This window comes from Aptenodytes forsteri, unplaced genomic scaffold, assembly GCF_000699145.1.
Source record: "Aptenodytes forsteri isolate BGI_AS27 unplaced genomic scaffold, ASM69914v1 Scaffold229, whole genome shotgun sequence".
NCBI lineage: Eukaryota > Metazoa > Chordata > Aves > Sphenisciformes > Spheniscidae > Aptenodytes > Aptenodytes forsteri.
The window spans coordinates 3,985,362-3,999,677 of record NW_008795863.1 but is presented as its reverse complement, the minus strand read 5'-3'; the positions used below and the strand labels follow the sequence as shown (position 1 = coordinate 3,999,677).

General features: G+C 38.8%; 1 protein-coding gene across 1 annotated transcript in view; it reads left to right on the top strand.

The window, feature by feature from the left end:
- Nucleotides 1-14,316, top strand: part of ANKRD12 (ankyrin repeat domain 12) — a 58,043-nt gene that overhangs the window by 33,890 nt on the left and 9,837 nt on the right. The window contains exons 7-8 of the mRNA XM_009284102.1: nucleotides 1,197-1,344; nucleotides 5,020-9,701. Of these exons, the coding sequence (XP_009282377.1) occupies nucleotides 1,197-1,344; nucleotides 5,020-9,701 (4,830 nt within the window). The remainder of the gene's footprint in view (nucleotides 1-1,196; nucleotides 1,345-5,019; nucleotides 9,702-14,316) is intronic.

The following is a 14,316-nucleotide window of genomic DNA, read 5'->3' as shown; positions in this document are numbered from 1 at the left end:
TCTCCTACATTTTTTTTAATGTATTTGTTCATGCACTTTGAAATAGAGCATTGATGTATGTACATTCTTTATTTTTAAAAAAACTTACCAGTAATGACTTAGCAGAGTAAATGGAGCACTGTAGGTATTTTACATTAATTTCTGAATTTGTTCTTGTTTTTTGCGAACTAGATGCAGAAATGACTGCTCTCCTTTTATGTCTCTCATTTCATTACTATGTGCGTGATCTACTGTATAAAGCAAAAAAATAGAAAATATCCTTAAATCAAGTATACCTTCCAAACAAGGCATTCAGTTTGAAAGGATATTCTGGAAAGGCTAGAGAAGAGAATTATGATAAACTGATTGTGAAATTTTTATTAACTGTTTAGTAACTCTTATGGTTATCTAAACAAAAGTGGGTCTTTAGATCGAACTTGCATAAAATTGTAGCAAAGATTTGGAGAACAGGGCCTCTTGCTTGTCTGGTCTCAGTATACATATCTGACCATCTCACCAACATTATGTATCAGAAAAATTCTGAAGTTTCATGTTACCATATTGCTGTCTGCTGAATTTCTCCACTCTCAGCATGTAGGACCAAAAAAAGTGATACTGGATACTGTGCTGAAAATGCAGTGGCCTTGGTATCATTGTAACTTTAACAATTTTTTTGCCCTTGATGCTAGAGAAATTGGTGATTTTGCTGTATTGTATTCAGTGGGGATGGGGGTAGTTTGTTCTTCCAACAAGATACTTGGATCTCTGTCAGGGCTTTTCTGGAATGCTGTGGAAACCAATAGTATTGCTACTTGAAAAACGTTTCCTGTTCCTTAGAGTTAAGTGCTATAAAATTTGGAGCAAGGAGGTGAATTGAGTGCAGAGGAGTAGGTGAGGAACCACGTGAATTGTGTGAGGAAATGCTAGAAACGCAAGAACAAAAGGCTACTGTTGCTTTTCTTTATGATGATGCTATGTCTGTGTAACAGAGGGCAACTTTTTTTAGTCTTCCCCATTACCTCTTTTAATGAGCAGATTATGAATACCTGGACTTTGCATTCTAGTTGCTGAAGTCTTGCTTTGCAGTCTCAGTTTCATAGGTAGGAGTTTAGGATTATGTATCACATTATCCACATTTTGTGTGCAATGGAAGATTTTTATGCTGGTCAAGTAACATGTTGTGGAAAACCTAAAAGTTCATTCATTTAATGCTGTAGATTGTGAAGCTGTTGCTTCGACATGGTGGAAATCCATTTCAAGCCAATAAGCATGGGGAGAGACCTGTTGATGTTGCTGAAACTGAAGAGTTGGAAATGCTGCTGAAAAGGGAGGTACCCATCTCTGATGATGAGGACAGTTGCTCAGGTAAAAGTAGCTATTTAATTGCATACTTCAAGCCCATCAGTTCACCTGAAGTTAGGTGGTTTTAATCTTTTCATAGTGTTAGCTATTAAGAGTTGCTGCAGGTAGCAGTTGCTATTGCTAAGGTTGTTTTCCACTTTTAGAGGTAGTTTTCAAATCTTTCAACTGAATTATCTGAAATGTTTATTCTGACTTTTTTTTTCTTCTCTCCCTCTCTCTTTAATAAGCTCTTCCCACTCTCCAAATCAACCCTACCTCAGAGTGGTGGTTGTACCAGAGAGAGAGACAGAGAAAAATACCATATTTATTATAATACGAAGTGGTTTCTGAGAGGTTGTCTTGGGGGGAAAATATCCCCAAAGTCACTTATTTCACGTCCTTAGTAGATGAATTGGGAGCTAGTGTCTCGCATGGGCATAACGTAGTCACACTTACTCAGTAAAGAGAAGTCCCTGCCAGTGGGGGAATCACTGGTTTGTGAAAGTGTCCAGATAGTAGCTTGCTAATGTGAAGGCAGTAATTCTTGGCCCCTACTGTATTTCTGCAGATTAAGGAACAGGTATCACCTCTTGGGGCACAGAAAGAACTATTGTCCCCTTGGAAGCAAAAGATTCTTGACCACGAGTAACTTGCTTGAGTGCCAGGCAGGAACTTTTCATTCTGCTTTCACAGAATCTTCAGGAATTCAGATTCGAGTAAAAGAAATGAGGTGGATTGAAAACTGTCTGAATGGCAAGGCCCAGAGGGTGGTGATCAGTAGCACAAAGTTTAGTTGGAGGCCAGTAACTAGCAGTGTATCTCAGGGGTCAATACTGGGTCCAGTCCTGTTTAGCATCTTCATTAATGATTGGGGTAGAGTGTACCATCAAGAAGTTTGCTGATGACACAAAAATGGGAGGAGTGGCTGATGCACCAGAGGGTCATGCTGACGTCCAGAGGGACCTCGACATGTTGGAGAAATGGGCTGACAAGAACCTCATGTAGTTCAACAAGGGGAAGTGCAAAGTCCTACACCTGGGGAGGAACAACCCCGCCATGCACCAATACAGGCTGGGGTCTGACGGACTGGAAAGTAGCTTTGCAGAAAAGGCCCTGGGGGTCCTGGTGGACACCAAGTTGACCGTGAACCAGCGATGCACCCTTGCAGCAAAGGCGGCCAATGGTATCTTGGGCTGCATTAGGAGGAGTATTGCCAGCAGGTTGAGGGAGGTGATCCTTCCCCTCTGCTCAGCGCTGGTGAGGCCATAGCTGGAGCGCTGGGTCCAGTTCTGGGCTCCCCACTACAAGAGAGACATGGACATACTGGAGAGAGTCCAGTGAAGGGCCAGGAAGATGATGAAGGGACTGGAGCATCTCTCCTATGAGGGGAGGCTGAGAGAGCTGGGACTGCTCAGCCTGGAGAAGAGAAGGCTCAGGGGGATCTTAGCAATGCGTACAAATACCTGAAGGGAGGGTGGAAAGAGGATGGAGCCAGGCTCTTTCCAGTGGTGCCCAGTGACAGGACCAGAGGCAATGGGCACAACCTGAAACACAGGAGGTTCCCTCTGAACAGCAGGAAATATTTTTTTTCACTGTGAGGATGACCGAGCACTGGCACAGGTTGTCCATGTGGAGTGTGGAGTCTCCATCCTCTTAAATATTCAAAAGCCACCTGGACACAGTCCCTGGTTCTGGGTGTCCCTGCTTGAGCAGGGCAGGTTGGCCGAGACGACCTCCAGAGGTTCCTTCCAACCTCACATTCTGCGATTCTGTGAAAATTATATGAGGGAGAGCATTGTGTCACATGATTGTTAAAGTCAGTTTCTTTTTCCCTGACAATTAAAACCAAAACAAAACCAACTAAAAAAATGTGCAACAAAAAAAACCAAACCAAAACAAAAAAAAACCAACCCCAAACCCCTAGGAGTGTTTTCTATTAAAGGTTTCACTATACTTCAAGCAAAAAAAAGTCGTGTTGACCTATGTAGAGCTAATAAATATTCTGACGTAGTCTTAACTTTTTTTTGCATTAGAAGAATAGCCTGAAATACAGTGTATAGTCATTCTGTTTTAAGGCATTGCTCCATGGGATCTACTTAAGCTTAGCCAAATCATTAATGTTAAGAAAAATATTTTTGCATATGCATAATAGAAACTTGTTACTATTTAGCAATTGATGCCTCAGCAGTTGTCTGTGCAGGATATCTCTCAGTTTCCAAGAGGAGCAGAATGTTCTCTGCAGTTTCTCAAGGAGTCAGGCTTAGAGAATAGGTGATCCGTCTCCTGTACCTTCCATTGCTTTACCTTTGTTCATTAAGGAGGAAGCTGTGTGATGTGTTTGGAATGGGGAAAGACTGTTAAGAGCAAAGCAAATAGGGACATGGAAGAGAGAAGCAGCAACTACCTTATAGGAAAAGGGTGAAGAGAAGGCACAGACAAGCTACAAGGAGTGGTTAGAGTTAAGGCAGGAAGATGATGGAATGTACCTATGGGCGGGATGGTGGTGTGGTGGAATATATAAAAAGCTGATAGCACAGAACTAGTAATATGTTCTGGGTGCTACAGATAATATAGAAGATAATAAAATAGATCCTAGAAGTCCCTATTGTACTGTGTTGTTGAATACAAAGTAGCTAGAGAAGCCTGCTGGCAAGGTATGTGTCTTAACCATTGTGTACTGGCAGTTGGTCCACAGAGGATCCTACTGGAAATGGGGGGGGAATCTTGCAGCAGAACGTATTTTTTTTTTCTCATTCAAACTTTTTAATGCATTGAAATGGCTTCATCACTTTCCTTACACTGTTATTTCAAAATCTTCTGTTACTTTTTATTCAGTATGTCAAATCTCTAGTCTATGGTACTAAATATGACAATATTCAGTTCTTTCTAAAAAGCAAACTGATGGATTCAGCTGAAGAGGCTTGCCTTAGAACCTTATTTGGAGAGAACAATACATCCAGAAACACTTCTTAAAGATTTTTGAGTTCTAGATTTTCATGTGATCAGGTGGTGATAACACTCCTTATGTTTCCTAAAATTTAGGAACAGTTGAGAGGTTTACATTTTGGACTTGCAAGTCCAAGACATCCAGTACAACATACTTGCTCCATGCTATGCACTTGTATAGCAGAGACCAGTTGCAGTGAATTATAGCATAGTCTACTTCAGGCTGTCTGTATCAGATGCACAAAGATTCATGAGGGAATTTCTTTACACGAGCAGCTCTTTCTCTTCTAAGAATAAAAGCTCATCTGCTGTTGAAACATGACTAAATAGTTCATGTGGAAGAACATAGTTTAGTTGTTAGAGAACATGAGTTGATGAATTCCTGGAGGAATGAGTCATCATAGCAAGATGTCCTTGAGAAAGAGTCAGGTTATGCAGGAATTACGCACAATAGATGAGGTTTATAAAATTTAAAGTGCATTGCTTTTATTAGATTGGGATATAAGTGCTAATTAATATTTTTACATACCTGAGTGACAACTGTAAAGTGCGGGGAGCACTTTGGCTTCATGACCTTTTGTTTTCTCTTAAAAAGTTTAATTCTAGTGAGATGGTTTATTGTGTGTTTTGAGTGGTTTTTTCTTTTTTCATTTGTATAGCAGTATGACTGCTGAACTGAACTATTTTGTCCTGAACTAAAGTGTGAAGAATGTCCTATCAGTATTCAACTAATTTTTGGTTTTCTTACTCTAGATTCTGAAGAAGCTCCATCCGTAAATCCTTCCAGTGTAGAGGGGAATGTTGATTCAGAAGCAGAAAAGGACTCTGTAGCCAATGACAGCAAACAAATGGTCCCTAGTAAGGCGCCACTTCCATCTGCTCTTGATGAGTATGAGTTTAAAGATGATGATGAAGATGAAATGAAAAAAATGATCGATGACAGACATATTCTTAGAAAAGACCTAAGGAAAGAGGATGAGACTGAAGTTGAAAAGAACAGCTTATTTGTGAAACAAGAAAAAGTTGTCTTTTCAAAATCATTTAAAAGCAAAAAGCAGAAACCATCTAGAGTTCTGTATTCAAGTTCTGAAAGTTCAGATGAAGAAATACTTCAGGACAAGAAGATAGTCTCTCCTTGCTCTATTTCAGAGACATCAAATTCTGATGTAAGAGTGAAGAAAGAATATATGGTTACAAATGAACACAAGCAAAAAGGCAAAGTTAAAAGGAAAGTAAAAAATCAGAGCAAAAATAAAGAGAATCAAGAACTAAAGCAAGAAAAAGAAAATGCTAGAGTAACAAATGTAGCTACTTCTGGGTTAGATTCTTTAGATAAAACTAGAGAGGAAGAAACCTTTAAGAAGTCTTTCACCCCAAAAGAAGATTCTTCTTTACATCTATTTCATATCACTGCTGGCAAATCTCCAAAGCATCCCTGTGGATTAAGTGAAAAGCAGTCAACACCATTAAAGCAAGAAAACACCAAAACTTGCTTGTCACCAGGAGGTTCTGAAATAGCATTGCAATCTGAATTAGTTCGGTTTGATCACAACACTGATTCTGAATATCTAACAGAAAGTTCTAGTGGCAAATCTTGCAAGCACAAAGAAAAAAGCAAGCATCATCAGAAAGATTTTCACTTAGAATTTGGTGAAAAATCTAGTCCTAAAATTAAAGAGGAAGATAATAGCTCAACATTTGAGAATTCAGAGTATACTCTGAGAAAGATTGACAAGGAAGGTAAAACACTTAAAAAGCATAAATTAAGGCACAAAGAAAGAGAAAAGGACAAGCACAAAAAGGAACAGGATGGGGAAAAGGAAAAACATAAACATAAAGATAAAGAGGGTCAAAGAAGTATTGAGTTTGACAGAGAATTTTGGAAAGAGAACTTTTTCAAAAGTGATGAGAATGAAGATACGTTGTTAAATATAGAACATGAATCTCTTTCTTCAGACAGAAAATCAAGGCTAGAAAAAGCTGTGGCAAAAGAAGATAAGTTAGTTAAGGAGAGACAGTTCCAGAAAGAGAGAAATGCTAAAGAGGAGAAAGAGAAGAACAAAAAGGAAAATGAGAAGTTTCTCAAGGATGAAAAAACAAAAGATACAAAAGAAGAAAAAGAAATTATCCTTGGAGATAAAGAAATTGAATTGTTCTGCTTTGGTGTTAAAGATGAGGCAGCCAGCATGCCTTTAACAGAAAGAGAAACAGATACTGAAAAGCAGGAAAAGAATTTAAAGGAAAATAAAGAAAAGACTGAAAAGCGAACCTCAGCCAAAGAAAAAGATGTTGAAAAGATAGAAAGAAAAAATGGAGAAAAAGAGAAAAAGGTAAAACATGAATACAAGACAGAGAAAGAAAAAGCTGAAGTAAATGAAAATATAGAGAAGGTAAAGGAGAAGCCCAATTTCCAGCAAGCAGAAAGATGCCATAAGGAAAATGATAAAATAAAAAGCACGAGTACTCTTAAAAAATTTGATGACAAAGAAAGAAATAAAGAAAAAACTGATAAGAAGCATGATAAAGAAAAGGCTGATAAAGACAGACATTGGGCTGAAAGCAAAGAAAAACACTGTACTGACAGAAAAGTCAAACAGTCTGAAAAAGAATCTGAATATACTAAATCAGAAAAAAATAGAACTAAAGACAAAGAAAAGGAACTTGAAAAAAAAGAAAAATCCAAAGACAAGGAGATCTCAACAGTAGCAAACTCTAAGCATATGCAAGAGGAAAGGAGATGCAGTATTACAGAAAGTAATAAACCAGTGCATGACAAACTGTCATCTTTGAAAGAAAAACCAAAAGATGATTTGTTGAAAACTCCAGAGGGTAGAGAGAAAGATAAAAAAGATATAGACCGATACAAAGAGAGAGACAAGCATAAAGATAAACTGCATCAAAATAGTTTACTTAAACTGAAACTCGAACATGAGAAACTTAAGCCTAAACCAGCTCCTGCAGCAAAGGATGCTCGACCTAAAGAAAAAAGATTAGTCAACGATGATTTAATGCAAACTAGTTTTGAAAGAATGCTTAGCCTTAAAGATCTGGAAATAGAGCAGTGGCATAGAAAGCATAAAGAAAAAATAAAACAGAAAGAGAAGGAACGTTTAAGAAACCGCACTTGTTTAGAACTTAACAAGGTGAAAGAAAAACCAAAGCACTCATTAGCTGAGGTAAAAAGCAAAGAACTGATTCGTTCAAAAAGCTCAGAGTTGCCAGATGTTTGCATGAAGGAAAAACAGCAGAAAGATGCTACAAGTAATAGATCACAATCAGTAGATACGAGAAGTGTCAATGTTATAAAGCCTTCCTCGGTTTTAGATAATTTAAATAGATCCCCCAAATCAGAAAGTGAAAAGACAGGTCTGAGCTCCAGATCAGTGTCCATGGTTTCAGTTGCAAGCTCTGAGGATTCTTGCCATACCACAGTAACTACTCCAAGGCCTGTAATCGAATATGACTCAGACTTCATGCTAGAAGGTTCTGATTCCCAGACGTCTTTTTCACAATCACCGTTTTTGGCAAGTGCCAAATCACCAGCCCTTCTTGAAAAAGAGACTGATGGTCTTGCTGAGTTGCCAGATCGCATTAAGCCACCTTTCGCAAACAGGCTTCCGCCAGCATACATTAGATCAGCATCTGTTGAAGACGTTAAACTGGTTTTAAATGAGTGTAGACCTGTTGTAGAGGTTCGAAGATGCAGCATGCCTGCTGCTGTTTCTGAACACAGCAAACAGCCTCGAATACCAGAAGAAAATAATCAGAATGCTCTGCCATCGGTTCAGACTTCTGCTAGCACTTCTCCTAAACCAGAACTACCATGTAGCATGCTTGAAAGAGATTTTCAAAGTAGTATGTCTGGTTTGCAGTCAAACTTTACATCATCTCTGACTGGAGCTGCTAGCAACAAGCAGGCAACAACGGGTGCAAGTACCATTAAAAATACTGCTCAGATGGGCCCTTCAGAAGACTGTAATACGCATTTAGAGCCGTGTAGTCAAAGTGGTGTGACTCAGCAAACCAAACAGTGGGATGTGCCTTTTGACAGACTTAATTCATTAAACAATGAGTTTAACAGCTCAGGTTATGGCGTATCAGAGCAAGATACTAACAGTGTCATAGCGATGCATAATTCTGAAAACAGGACATTAAAAGAGCAACAAGTATCTGAATTTTTGCCTCAGCATGCTGAAATCAAGGGAAATTCCAGTTCTGAAGAATCTGCATCGGTTTTGCCTTCACAGTCGCCTTGTTCTTTACCTATCCAGCCACTCCTGGATGCGTCTAAACACATTTCTTTACCAGGCATTAGCAGTCAAGATTCATCGTTTGTACAACAACAAAATCTTGTTCAAACTACAGCTTCTACTTTGGATACAGATGCTACTAGTACCAGAGAGATGGAAAATGCTTTCTTCCCTTCAAATATTAAGAAGTCTGATGCACCCATTGCTGTATATTCTGAGAGCTCTGCAAAGGATATTTCACAGAGCTATGAAAGGGTGAATGATTTACCTATGGTACCGTTAGAAAAAGATATTCCTGAAAGTGATAGCAGTTCACAATTAAATATAAATTCATACACGTTCAATAAACTTGTTTGTAAGAATGCTCAGAGTGAAGTGGATAGTAACACAGCAGATGCTTCAGACATTAGAAATGAAAAAGGCCAACAAGAAAAGTTGGTTTCAGTACATGTCGATAGTAAAGCCAATGCTGATCTCTGTGAACTAAGTTCAGGAATGTCAAAGGGAATTACGAACGAATCAGCTAATAAAAAACCCTGCGCTGCAGACAGAGAAAATGTGTTGACAGATGATCCACCACAGTACTCCTCTTTATCTAATTCAGAAAATAGTTCACAACAGATTACGCAGGAAGAGGTGCATAAATACAGCCAAATAGTTAAACTAGAAGAAGAAATTGCTGAGGATCAGAAGGTGGAACAGCAAGAAGTATCTCAAAGAATCACGAGGAACAGAGCAAATATGCTTGCTAACCAGGGTAAGCAGAATCCTGTTGGCTGCATGCAGACATCAGAAAAAGAGTCTGAATCATCAGCGTCTATGAAAGCAAGGATTAGATTAACTGAAGAGGATGATGCTCAGGTACATCATCCACGTAAAAGAAAGGTGTCGCGTGTGCCTCAGCCTGTGCAAGTGAACCCTTCTTTACTGCAAGCTAAGGAGAAAACCCAGCAGTCGCTGGCAGCTATTGTTGATTCTTTGAAACTTGAAGAGATTCAGCCATACAGTTCTGAGAGAGCGAACCCGTATTTTGAATACTTGCACATAAGAAAAAAAATAGAAGAGAAACGTAAATTATTGTGCAGTGTTATTCCTCAGGCACCTCAATATTATGATGAATATGTGACCTTCAATGGCTCATACCTACTGGATGGCAATCCCTTGAGCAAGATATGCATCCCAACTGTAAGTATCGTGGTCTTTAAATATACTGTACAATGAAAGGCATGTTTTGGTTTTATTTTTCTAACTTTCATATTCTTCCTAACTTGTTTCTAAATAATTGTGCTGAAAATAGGAAGTTGACATATGTCAAATTAATATTGACCAGTAATGTCATACTTAAAAGCCCCGTTCAGTGGAAATATAAACAGTGGTTTCACAGTCATTACAAGACAAACCATCATGTATGACACCTTTAAAAGGCACTTAGACAAATACTATATTTCAAAGTATTTACTACTGTAAAGCCTACCCTTTCAGAAGTGAAGTCAGTTGTTAAGAGCTTCTCCGAATTTCTGCTGGCAATAATTTGGTTAAAACTAATTATTCAAAGCTGTTTCACTTGGAGGGGGGGTGGATGTGCAGTGCTTTAAAATATTAAGTCCATCACCAAAAGTTTTAAGTAGGAGAGTGCCTGCTAGCTATCTCAGTTTCTCCTTAACACTCTGAAAAGCAGCAGATGTAATCTTCTGTGTCCTGGCTTTTGTAATCCATCAGTTTAAAGTGTTCTGGATTTTATTTAATAATGTGAAGTTCTCTTCCTTTTCACTGAAGATCCATAGTTCAGGGACACTTGTTTAGTTCTAAGCTCTCCATAGTTCTGATACGGGCATATTCCTGGTGACAGCTGTGAAGGAGGTCTGTGCAACGCAGAACGTAATTGGCTCAAGTGCAGTTAGTATTACTATTTGCTGCAGAGGTGCCCCTCACAATAACGTGGTTGCTGCTGGTCTCTGTTTTGATGTCAGCATAATCATGGTAGCACCTGAATTGTAATTCCTTTCTGTTCTCCTCAGCACACCTGATTTTGTGCTTATTGTGTTCTACGTGGGGGGAGAGGGGAGACCCAAAACATTGTCCATTGAGGGCTTTCTGCTAGCCACCTTGAAGTACTGTGCCTCCTGGGAGTAGGAGAAGGAGGTTTTATATTTTTCCACCTATTATCTGATCCACTTAAATTGCTCTAGTTCTGAGGTAAACATATTAGCTTAAACCTGTTTGAATGGTTTAAGTTAACACACATAATAGCTGGAATAGGCTGAGACCACGTATTTGATTTCCTAAAGCAGTTGTTTGACTGACAGTAACGTGATAATGTCAGAATTCAGTACTATTTGATGGTATGCCCATTACTTAAGATGTGTCAAGTTAAGGAAAAGTCTGAGTTTAGGAGGAATGGGGAGAATATCTTAATCCTTGAATGGCAAAAATGCCTGCTAAACTGAACTGTTTGTGTGTATGAAGTCTCATACGCGCAAGCCAAGTATCCAGTCTTCAGCCTCTCTATTTCTGAATGGACTAGTTATTATGTTAACTCATTTAAGATGAGTCAAAAAGCATCATTAAGATGCTCCTACTTGAGATGCTGCCTTAGCTCTTTCCAGTAGAGTTTGAAGATTCTTTTCATTAGGCAATGGACACAAATTTAATATATAAAAGTAAATTTTAAAAATTGTGTTTACTTCATTCCAGAGGTAGTCATAATCCCCATGTAAGCTGTTTCCTCTCATTTTTCCACTATGCCCCCTATATCTGCCCAAGAGAATGAATACGTGTATCCTCTAATGTTAAGTAAGTTTTCTCTTGTTTGATGGTGGACCACAGTTCTTTGAAATTAGTTAATCAATTATAGTCTGAGGAAAGATGTGGGTAAGATGACCCTTGTATTTGCTCTGTAAGTGAACTAGGATGTATAGTAAGCTTTGCTACAATGTACCAGGCTGTCAGCCTTCCCCAGTCTAGAAATCTTTCTGAGTAGCTGCTGCAGCTTCTATACTATATCACCAGAAGCAGAGAGATTTTTATTTTTTATAGCAGCTGCTAGTCAAGTACATACTGTTTCCAAGCTACAACTTACTGATTTGGCATCACACTTCAGTGCTTAATTTGGGATAAGTGGAAAGTGGAGAAGCACAGCATATATTTTTCCCTAGCCCATCTTCTACCTGGGCAATAGAATTCATCTCCCTGTCACAAATGGCAATGTGCGTAGGCCCTATAAGAAAGGGAGGGTTATTGACTTGGTATTAAAGCATTGCTTCATACTTCCTTCCTGTCTCTCTTGCGGTGTATAACAGGGACTCTGCAGTTCATGAGAATAAATATAGGTAGTTGGGTAGGTCGTACAAATTCTTGGGTAACTTACGTTCAGTAAGTGTCAGAGATGAATGCATACTCCCCATTCTCATGGCTTTTAATTACTTGTTGGGAGGGGAAAAAAAAAAAACCAAACTCTCAAAAATGTGAATACGTGCTTGAAGGATTACAGTTACTACTTTTTATCTCATTTAGATTTCTGGGTTGCTTTCCCACACATACATGTTGTGGTGATACTGGTGTTTTAAACTGTTACTTGTTTTGTATATGCTTTCATGGTACTGTTAATCTTCTACAGTTGTAGAAAGAACAGGTAAAGTTTTTTATTCCATGCTGGTAGGAGCAAAAGGGAAGGAAAAAAAAATGCTGAGAAAGTAAATAAACGATTAGGAAATTGGTGTTTATTTCCATTAGGAGTAAAAGTGTAAGAAAGCAGCACGAGTTGTAATCTAGAGAGGGAGATATTTTAAGCATTTTAGTTTTGTTTGTCTGAAAAAATCATCCACAGTGCAGCTAAATGATTTGTTTAATTACTGTCATTTGTGTAAATACAGATTTTGATAAAATTTCTCATGTTTCTCCAGAAAAGATACCATTTTAAAAATTACTAGTAGTTCAGATTTAACTTCTTTGCAGAGCTTACTTGTGTATACGATTTAATAATTATAGTTTGTCGCCACTGAAAGTCATATTCATAATAGTTCCCATTACAAATACCATCAGAAGGAGTATTGCTAAACCAGAGATCACTTCATGCTCAGAAATGAATGTTTGTTTATATATTGCACACATTGTCCAACAACTAGGCCTATGCCTGGTCTCCCTACAATTGTGGAATATTAGTAACATGTACATGTTGTTATGCATATAATGTGTAATTTAATAGGCAACTGTAAAATGACCTCTCTGTTGGGATTGGTTTTTTTGAATTTTTCCTTAGGGTGGTTCTTTAATGATTCTCTGTTAACCTGATTTTTGCCTCATTAATTTACATAGGCTACGTGAAAGTAGATACTCTTTCTTAAATTATTCCTGTACTTTAGATATCACTGTGTGAAGGGCTACGTGAAGACAATACATTTAGCTCTGACACTCTGGGACTCGGAATACTTTGTGTTCTCTGCATTGGAATTTTAATGATGCACTATAGTTTATCTGATGAACTTCAAACATCCTGTAGGTGGGAACCAGGAGATGGTGTGCTTAAGCTTGCTTTCTACAACCTTGTTTATATACTGTAATTTATGACCCGTATCATCTAAGGCTGTAAGGATAGTCACATATGAATTGTGGCTTCCCTCTCACCAATGCAAATACAAAACATAAGATAGGAGACATCAGGTCAGTTCAAAACAGAAGGAAACAAATCTGAATCTTCTGACAGAGTAAATTTAAATTGTACTTCGCTATGTTGCCTTTCGGATTGCTACATCAGTATGTTCTGCGGGGTTCAGTCATCTTTATCTGTACTGCCTCCTGAGAAGAGATAGCAAGATGATTCATTTCCAGCTTGCGATGGCTATCTAGCAGACATGTTTCTAGTAAACGGGATTCTGTCCAGTCTCTCTGGCATTGCTATAGAAACTTAAGTGGCAAAAGCTTATTTTAGTGGTGCTACCAGAAACTTGTTTCCTAAATGCATGAAATATTATAGCAGTAGAGCAGGCTGGTCGATTTGCGTGGCACGGGCGAGGGGAGACGGGTAGAGATGTGTGAAAATAATTGCAGAAATGTTGTGTATGTGCGAATCTGAGTTAGCTTAAGTGTTGCTATTTTTTGTAACGGGCACAACTGAGGATTGAAGGTTTATAGAGTGAAGAGCTGGTGTTCTTGTTGTAGTTGTTATGAATGGTGCAAGGCACGGAAGAGACTTTCTTAATTGATTTTCATGTGTTGGAGATGGTGAGGGTATGTCTTGAACCTTAGGTATTACCAGACAAACCTGTTCCGATGGCTGCCTTCTAGTGAAGCGGAGCAAAGCGGCGAAAGGCTTGAGTTCTGTCTAGCTTTTCTGGGTAGCTTCTCAGACTGGGATTAGAGAATGCTCAAGAAGGCAGGAATCCTTAGTTTCCCTCTTTTCTGTATGGAGTCTGGGCCCTTAAGAAACTAGTTTGATAACTTCGGTTGTACAAGAAACTGAGGTCACCTTTTCCTTGTGGCATTCAGTTTCATGCTCTGTTCTTGCAGGTCCAACTTACACGTTCATACTTTCCCTATACACTTTTTATGGTCTCTTTACTAACCATCTCTTTGACTAGAAGATCCAAGAGGCTCCTCTGGCTGTTCTTGCCTTGAAACTGGAGAATTTTCTTCTGGAGCGTGTCCAGAGAAGGGCAACGAGGCTGGTGAAGGGTCTGGAGAACAAGTCTTATGAGGAGCGGCTGAGGGAACTGGGGTTGTTTAGCCTGGAGAAAAGGAGGCTGAGGGGAGACCTCATCGCTCTCTACAACTACCTGAAAGGAGGTTGTAGCAAGGTGGGTGT